At 50.6% G+C, this 9,467-nt stretch overlaps 1 protein-coding gene across 1 annotated transcript; it reads left to right on the top strand.

Moving 5' to 3' along the window:
• Window positions 1-8,401: 8,401 nt before the first annotated feature.
• LOC127331531 (uncharacterized) lies at window positions 8,402-9,082 on the top strand. Its single transcript, XM_051357709.1, has 2 exons — window positions 8,402-8,503; window positions 8,609-9,082. The coding sequence occupies exons 1-2, from the start codon at window positions 8,402-8,404 to the stop codon at window positions 9,080-9,082; spliced, it is 576 nt and encodes a 191-aa protein (XP_051213669.1).
• The last annotated feature ends 385 nt before the right edge of the window (window positions 9,083-9,467 follow it).

Genomic DNA, 9,467 nt, shown 5'->3' with positions numbered 1-9,467 from the left:
CGGGGAGAGGAGGGGCTGGAGGTTGGGGGAGGCGAGGGTTTCGCCCTGCGCTCGCGGGAGCGGCAGGACGAAACGGTGCGCGAAGTTCAGGAGGTGCGCGAAAAGGAGATAACTGCATAAATAATATCACCATACCATTGTCTCATGCTAAGGAAAAAACTGCCCTAACCACTCTGACATATTCGGTGGAATCTGATGTACACTACTCCTGCAGTCCTGCGTATCCTACAAAAGAGTGCAAATATGCCACTTACTAATAAGGCACAAGGTTCGCTGATAAACCATTGCGTAAACCACCTTCGGTTTGGGATGAAACTATCTATTCATGGATCATTGTATGTTGAGGATCACAATGTTGCCGGATGAAGACGGGCCTCCGGTCTTCACTACATGCCATGAGGTGGAGCGGAAAGCGTGGAAGGAATGTTTGGAGTTTTATATCTAGTTTCTGCAATAAGGAATTTATATAATCAAGCTACAGAAAGCATTTTTGTGGAAGTGAAACCAACGTCAGTGTTAGTATTTTTCTTGCATTTTTTGCGAGATAGAACCTCACACTGAGTTAGAGTCTGTGGACATGCAGCTCAGTTGTTTTCGAACATGAGCATTTTGTGACCCTCCTGCTGAATAAACTTCTTGCTTTTACCAGTAAAAAATAAGTAACAAACAATATTTTTGCTTAAATTAGACATAAATAATGAATTTATGCCAAACTTACAAATAGCGTCCCGCCGCAGTGTGGCAGGTTGCTTCACTTCCGAAAATATGCCGGTTTCAAGGAGATATTTCGAAAGTTGTCTTGTGAAAGGAGATTTTCTAGACATTGTCTTTCCTTTTTTTTTTTGTCTCTGCCTCGGGCAGTCATCAGGTTGCTCATTTATTTTGAAATATAAGTCTCAAATTGTTGTAAGGCAATCACCTCTGATAACTATCTATTCGCGGCATTTTTTCGATAAAGGGAATATATTAATATCGAGAGATACCAATTACACCCAGCCTCTGCAACAACGCACCACCTTAATGGCACTACGGATGCACACAGCCAAAAAAAAAGGAAAACAAAACTAAGAAACAAAAGTCCCGCTACAGTATCACCGACCTAACAACAGCAATACAACCACCACCATGACAACACCTGAATTGCAAACTCTCCAAAAAACGACGCCTCCAAGAAGGGAACAGTGCTCCAACACCGTCGTCGCCCGATCAAAGATCTTAGGTTTTCACCCTGAAGATAGTCCCCACTCTCAAAACAATGCCTCCACTAAGGTCACTGCCAGGCACAGCCAGTTAAGGCCAGACCTTGGGTTTTCACCCTGAAAGGTAGGACTCTGCGCTTCACATGTATTGTCGCCCCCACTTTCATACCGCTGCTGTGAAGCCCGGACACCAAGCAAACCCCTCAATAGCGCGGAGACTTGAACCTCCCTTAGCTAGTCCTCCCCTCCGGCCTTCATGAAATTCTCTTCTTCCGACTTTCATCATGGATCCATAGTCACTTGATGTCAACACAGAAAAAGAGCTTCGCGCCGCTCCCTCCAGAACCAAACGGTCGGAATAAACGCATGGGTGCGCACGACCGAATACCTCCGATCCAGCAAACTCCAGGCAAAGCACTGTTACATTCGCCGGCGGAGCCTTCCGGAACTCAACCCTCCGGCCAGATCACGAGTCCAGGCCTCCGGTAGGTCCTCCTCTTCACGCAAGAGAGGCCCTAGGACCGCCGCCTTTATTCAGGCCGGACCCCCACGTCGGCGACCATCCCGGGCTGGCCAACCCAACCCTCCACCGGCGACACCATCGCCGGCTTCCATGCACATCCGTCTCACCGCCGGATGGCGATGATAGATCAAAAATCCACCACCACCAACCGCAGGCCGACCCTCTCCGGCGAAGAAGAGGCCACCTCCTCCGTCAAACCCAAGGCTGCTGCCCCGGGCGCCCTCGTGTCGCGGAAGATGCCCGAGATCGCCTCCACGCACCAACGAGAGGCGGGGGTGGATGGCATGGCGCAGACCGAGGGTCTGGCCGCCGCCCACCACCAACCCCTGCCGGAGTACTGCGGGAAGCCGACGAGAAGAGGGAGACCGCAGCGCCGCCCATCCCACCCGCGCTGACCGGTCCGCCAGGGGACAGCCGACGGGAGGAGGGCCGCCGCCGCCGTCGCCCGTCCCACGCGCGTCTTCTCCGCCAAATCGAGGAGGTGGGGATCCGGCCGCCGATCTCCACGCGGCGACGAGGAAGGGCCCCCGCCGCCGCCACGCCCCGAGGGACTTTGCCCCCGGCGGCGCTACCGGCGGCGGCGGCGGAGGGCAGGGTGCGGGAGGGTTAGGGTTGGGGGCGGCTGGGTTGGGGGCGGCTGGGCATGAGTTCCATAAACCATAGTTTCATATACATGTAACGTCATCGACAATGTAATCTGATATAAACTTAGAAAAGTGCAATGGATAAGCAAATTCCTTCTATTTCATAGTACAAAATGTGTTTTTTCGTTAAGACAGTTTGCTTTCACCAAGAATCAATTCATTTATATTGGTTTATGTAATGCTACAGTTTATGTCACATAACCATATATGAACCATTAATTACGTTTGAAAGCAAAATGTGTCTTAGGTTTTCAAATGGAAGAAGTATTACTTACCACTAAGGTATTGTTTGGTACTAGTGTTTCAGTGGGGATCAGTGGGGATAATACGCTAGAGTATTGGGTGAATCATTGCTGTCATCCAATCCCCACAAAACCCCATCCTCAATCCACTAGGTAGGGGTATAGTATTGGGGATTGAAAAAATTACACTAAAATTTGGAAAAAAGTGGGGATAAGTGGGGATTAAACTCGCTCATACTCTAGCATCAAACATGCATTGGGGATAAGCGGGGATTTAAAGTTTGGAGCGGATTATCCCCGCTAATTCCCACTAAAACTCTAATACCAAACAAGGCCTAAGGCTGTGTGTGTGATTAATCTATTATCAACACCCTACGATCTGAGAGGAAGTTCAGCACATAGTATAGACGTTTGCTCCAGCACAACGCCCTACCTTTAAACTCAGATAAACGCCAACTCAGATAACTCAGGTAAGATACCACAATCTTTCAGCTGACGGCGGGGGCACATGGCGTCCAGGTGCGAACTGCTGCCGCCCGGCTTGATTTTCATTCCACCAGCATGTCCGGCAGGCCGCAGCTGTTGTGAGCATATCCGGCCTCCCCGCAACGCACTCCCACTCTACTCGGCCTCCTGACGTACGCCGCGACGCTGCCGCTCCCGAGACTTCGGCGGACGAACGACCACATGCTCATGCCCGCCGGCGTGTGCCGCTAGTCACGCCCGCTGCAGAGGTTTGGAAAGCATCAACTTTGTAGAACTTTTTTGGACGGAAGGATCGAAATGAGTCCGACTTTAAATTAACCAAGCCATCAACGGTTAGGAAGTACATCAAGAGATACAACACACACGCAAAGCACAAACTGAAAACCAACAACAAAAGACAACACAACAAACGCCGCTAAGCGCCGTGTTGAGGGAGCCTTGTCTTCTGTTGCACCGGAGAGAGTACGTCCTAGTCCACGCCAACAAACCTCCTATGCACCCAAGGGGCAGCCCAAGGGCGACTCGACGATGGGCCAGCAACCTAGCAGCGCTTGAGGATCCAAAGGATGAGGGGTCTTGCGGCGACGCCTCCAAGAAGGTACATGGCGCGCAAAAGCGTCATCGTCGTCGGCAGAGATCGAGGTCCTGCAAAGCTTTCACCCAGACCCCGAACCACCACCCCCCGAGCTCGGGCTAGGTCCAGCCCAGAAACACAACATCTTCCAATGGCATTGGTATAGGCACACCGACCGAAACTACGACCAGACGCCAACCTAGCAAAGCCCCCCAAGGCACTAGGCGAGCCGTCAGCTACCGGAGCAAGGCCGTGTATAAGCAGCCAGGCCGACGAGGTGAGAGGGCTGGGACACCAGCGAGAGATCAAAGGGTGATTCACAAGGCACTACAAGAGAAACTTGCCCAAAGCGGGGCCACCAAGAGGAGCAGATTGAGGCGGAGGGACGAAAGCCATCAGTTCGAACCAAGGGGATCATCATCGGGACGCCTTCAACAAGGGAACGTCACCTGAAAGGTGATGCCATCACCGGCAATGGCGGGGCCATGCGTAGCTTTCGCTAAGATCCGACCGGGTCAAAACTTGGTCGTCGTTGTGAGGACGCAGAGCGGATAGAACAGAGCTCTCTACCGCGCCTCCAACCTAAGCCACACTAAGACCTAGCCCCAACTAGAGTCGACCGCAGGATGAACGCAAACGCAACATCCGCACCAGTGCAACCATGAAGTTCGGAGGGAAAGACCACAGTCAAGAAAGCAGCTGTAGCCCAGGACGTGCTGCCGACCTCGGCGAGCACACGCTAGCCTAGGGACCCTACCCTAAAAAGCCAGCCAGCATCGGAAGCGCCCAGCGAAGGCCGAGGGCCACCGACTTGAACGGGCGAAGAAGCCGTCGGATCTATACCTAACAGACCAAGCACGAACGCGAAGAAGCAATGGAGGCACGGTTTTGGAGGGTGTCCATACGCGGGCGCAAAACGCACCCGCAGACCACCCATGGACCTCGCAGATCCCAGCCGGGCCTCAGGTCCAAATCTGGCCGCCAAACCTCGAGGCCAACACCATTGCCGGAGGCGACGCCACCGCCGCGTCCGAGGCCCGCAACGCCTGCCCCAGCGGGATGGTCAACTGACCGAGCCCTGGGAGGACCAGATCTAGGCCCACAAGCCCAGATCCGGCCAAACCCTAGCCGCCAGCAGCAGCCACCGGCGACCGGCCGACGCACGAGGCGCCGCACCACCAGAAGCAGCTAGCGGCCGGAGCAGCAGAGTCGCGCCGGCCAGGGGCCACCGCGCCGCGCCGCCTCGCGGGCTCGACCCGCCCGGCGAGCCTGCCCGACGAGCGGGAGGGAGCGTCCAGGGACGCGCTCGTCGATGTGTTGCCGCCGCGACCGGAAGGCCGACCAGAGCGCAGCCCGGGGTGCAGCGGTCGGAGCAGCATCGCCGGACTTTGCCGCCACCAGGTCGGGGACCGCCCCGTCGGGCCACCTCACGCGGGGGGAAGAGAAGATCCGCCGCTGCCGGCACCGCGCGGGCTTTGCCCGACGGCTCTCGGCGGCGGCGGCGGGGGGAGGGTGGTGGGAGTGAGCGCGGGCTTGAGGAGGGTGGGGCGCCCCGGTCGCCTCGGGGGGGGGGGGGGGGGGGCAACGTGAGCGAGCCTTCGTTTCGGTTTTTTTGCCTGCCTGGTCCATCAACCATGTTTGCAACTATGCGGATATGACACATCGGCGAGTTGTTATCTTAAAACTACTATATTTCTGGCTAAATGTTGATTTTGGTACCACTTTATGTTTCAGAAGCCCAAAAAAATAGCGCATTTTGCCGAGTTTTTCGCAAAAAAAAAAAACTAACGAATTGACACCGTTTCTGACATGTGGGGTCCAATTGGCAGTCCCAATTTGCTGACATGGACTAGAGCCCACATGTCAGTCAAATTAGGAAAGTCAAACAATCCAAAAAAAAAAAAAGAATTGAGGAGTCCCCAACCCTATCCTCTCATCCCGACCTCCACGACGCAACCACCACCGTATTCTTTCACTATCAGTGCCGAACTACCATGAGCAAGCCGGCCGTACATTAAGTACTTGTCAGGAGGCGCATGGTGGGTACGCACCCAGTCAAAGACAGCAAAGCAAGAGAAAAAATGTTACTCGAACAGTATGCGTGCCAGTCTTATGCAAAGCTGGAAAAGTCTCAAACGTTGAAGCATCCCGTTTTCAAAGATGCCTGCTCGATCGGCAGCAAAACTACATCCTATAAATGACATCTCCATCCCGCTCGGGAAGAAAACCAAAAGCAGGGTCAGCAAACCAAACCACAGGTTCCACCTCCAAATAGAGGTGAGCACTTGCAGCAGTTCTATGTATTTATATTTGTGTACATGCATGTGATTTCTACCATAGAAATTCTATGGGTCTCGCTGAGCACTGTCGTCGTGTCTATTTTAGCTTCAGATTTTTCAAGTGTTTGATTTTGCGAAGATGGATGATGCCAAGTCCTCGTGGCCGGAGCTGCTAGGGGCGCCGTCTAACGTGGCAAAGCAGAAGATCCTTAGTGACCGGCCGGACGTGCGTGTGTTCGTGGTGCCTGTCGGCAACAGCGTCACCACCGAGATCGATAACAAGCGCGTTCGAATCTTCATCGATTCCTCTGGAGATGTCGCTGAGGTTCCCGCCATTGGCTAGGCCAGCAAGCTCGATCCATCATGTCGTGCGAGTATGCTCACATAATTCATGCTTGTTGTGTGTGTGTGCGCGCGCGTGTGTGTTAGCAAACTATACTATGCGTCTTCGTATAATCAGTACATGAATAACATGGTCCGTTTCATTGAAATAAAGTTCATTAGTTGTGAACAGACAAGGTTCATTTGTGTTGCATTGAGAGTTACTTCCTCCGCCCCATAACGTTTTAAAATATGGGACAGAGGGTTTCATTAGTTGCTAAGCCAACAAACTCGATCAGTGTGCGTGTGAGTGTGCTCGAAATGATTCTGCTTGCCGCGTGTGTTAGCGGACGATATTATGCACCTACGTATGAATAATGTGGTCCTTTCCATTGAAATAAAGTTTACTCTATATGTTTCTATGAATAAGGCGTGCGTGGTTTTCAAGATTTATGTTTGACCAAAAAATAGTCCAAGCATGTCATGATTATTTGATAAAAAATGGTATCACTAGAAAATGTTTTTAATACAAATCTAAGGCTACCAATTTTGTTTAAGACAATCGAGATATAGTTGCACAAGTTTAGTCAAGATAAATCTTGCAAAAGTGTGCTCCTTATTCATTGGAATATGTAGGTAGTAGTAGTCCGTGACTAGAAAAGGTTCATTTGGTGTGCATTGAAAACTATTCATGTGGATAATTAGGCAATGATTTCATAATTAATTTAAGAATTAAAACCTAACTTGAACATAATAAATGCATTCGACAACATGATGAACATGCTTGTTGTCCACCGAAAACTACTTCCTCTGCCCCACAATGTTTTATATTATGGGACGGAGGGTTTAGTTCGGAACTGATTATAGGATTGCATGTCATGTACGTCGTAAGTCAAATGCACGCTACCTAGAGTTGGTCAATGCTCAGGGTATATCAAAAAAAGATTACTAATCTAGCTAGGAAAACCAATAGTTATCTACTCGGGTTAAAAAAAACATTTACGTTATCTACATGTTTGGGCTGAAAAAACCACCTACATATAATTTAAACGTATGACTGGGAAAATGGAAACCATTCTAATATAGTACTAACTCAAAACTATATATTTCCATCATAAGATGTCATTTTATGCACCGGTGAACTCTCCCTCAAAATTAAAATGTATGCATTGATTCTGACCGAAGCTTACAATGCATGTCGCTGCCACTAGGTCACTTTGTGGACTTTTGGGGCGTGTTTGGTAGGCTGGCTGAATTTTACGCTCCGTGTTAGCAGGCTCTCTAGACGTTAGCTCGTTTGAAAGGAGGTCTAAGTCAAAATGTGGGCTTTGTTTGGTGGCCTATGAAGGTTCTTTCCTGCACCGGGTGGGAGACTAACTCCTCTTTGTTTGGTGGCTGACACAACCCATTTTTTGGCTCTGTTGATGCACTGTGTTATTATTTGGTTGCAAACATGAGACAGACCTACTCTTACCATGCTCCAAATAAGGTGAGCTTATCATGGCATGTCATGTTATATCCAATCATAGAGGGATCAGAAGAACAAGAACTTGATCATCGTGATCAGGGATGGCGATGTTGAAATCTTTCACCCTACTCTCTCGTACCCGAGGTGCTCCTTCTCGTAAAGGCATACACTAGTGGAAAGCTGACCTTCCGTCCAACCCTTTTGTCCCGGCCCAGTCTCGAGCCGGGACAAATAGGCCGGCCACGTCGCCCCGAAATCACCGAGAAGATATGGGGCCTTTTGTCGCGGTTCTTTAAGGCCTTTTGTCCCGGTTGGAGCCTCCAACCGGGACAAAAGGGTCTGAGGCCTTTTGTGGCCTGTTGGCAGCCCTTTTGTCCCGGCTGGACACACGAGCTGGGACATAAAGTCCAACCGTTCGTTCCCGCGTGAAACCTGATCGGTCCTCGCCATTACTGGCGCACAGAATTCGGGCCGCCGAGAGCCGGAATCTGAGCCGCCGGCGCGGCCAGCCACGGGAATTGATCACCGGTGGCTGACCCCTGTTCATCTTCATCTTCCACTCCTATATATGCTCACATCTTCTCCACCATTTCCACACACACCACATTCTTCTCCATCTCATCACCATTGCAAAAAAGCTCCTCTTCGTTGATGTTTCGGACTCGATGGAGCACCTCGCGCGCTACCCGGATTCTCGAACTCGGGTGTACCACCTCATGGCCGAAGGGATGGCTTTCAAGGTCACGGTCGCGCTCCGTGCAAGAAGGGTGGAGAAGTAGATCCGCGGCGTGAAGAGGTACTTTCTCGACGCCGCAACGACCAAGTGCGTCGGCTTGGACTGCGAGTTCACCGACCCTCGCGCGGGTGATCAGCGCGCCGCCGTCCTTCAAATCTCGGTGGCGTCCGAGACGTTTGTGTTCCAGATTTGTTATGCCGATGAAGTGACACAAGTGCTCAACGAGTTCTTGCAGGACGGGAACATCAGATTTGGTGTCGCTGCTATCAGCAATGATGCGAAAATGTTGCGTCCTTACGGCGTTCATATCACTTATGCGTACGACCTCGTGAAGATACTCCCGAACCCCACCAACAAGCCCACTCCGAGTCTATATGATTTGGCAAACTATACCATTGAGACAAACCTTGAGAAGAAGAGGAAGTACAAGAAGATGGACATCGCCGCGCAAGAAAAAGAAGATAAGCTCATTTTTGGATGGGCCAATTTTTCATTGAGCTACGAGCAAGTGCACTATGCTCCTCTAGACGCTCGCATGGGCTTCGAGATTGCTAGGAGCCATTGGATGCTAGTTGGCTATAATAACCATGTTGATCGTCTCAATATTTAGAGATGATGAGTAGATGGTGGTCTTCTATATTTGTATGAACTATGAATCGTTTTAATATATCGAATCTTTTATTGTTATCCAAATTCCCCACATTATTTGGCCATATTATTGCGCGATACATTTTCCAGGGTGTCATACCTTTCATGCCTTCTTGCACATTAGTTTCATCATTGATACGTCAAAAACGTATCTACTTTCCCGAACACTTTTGTTGTTGTTTGCCTTCTATCTTGTGTGTTTTGAATACAACTAATGCGGACTGACGTTGTTTTCAGCAGAATTGCTCTGGTGTCTCGTTTTTGTGCAGAAATTCAACTTTCAGTAAAATTCCCGGAAAATATCGCAAAATCCATATTTCACCCGACGACTCACGGAGCCAGAAGAC

This window comes from Lolium perenne, chromosome 1 (assembly GCF_019359855.2).
Source record: "Lolium perenne isolate Kyuss_39 chromosome 1, Kyuss_2.0, whole genome shotgun sequence".
Lineage (NCBI taxonomy): Eukaryota > Viridiplantae > Streptophyta > Magnoliopsida > Poales > Poaceae > Lolium > Lolium perenne.
Note: the sequence above shows the minus strand (reverse complement) of the source record. Positions and strands in the feature narration are given on the sequence as shown.

Coding starts and splice junctions, on each gene's coding strand:
- LOC127331531 (XM_051357709.1), top strand. CDS start 8,402: ATGGAGCACCTCGCGCGCTACCCGGATTCTCGAACTCGGGTGTACCAC. Junction 8,504..8,608: donor TCGCGCTCCGTGCAAGAAGG/GTGGAGAAGTAG, acceptor GCGGGTGATCAG/CGCGCCGCCGTCCTTCAAAT.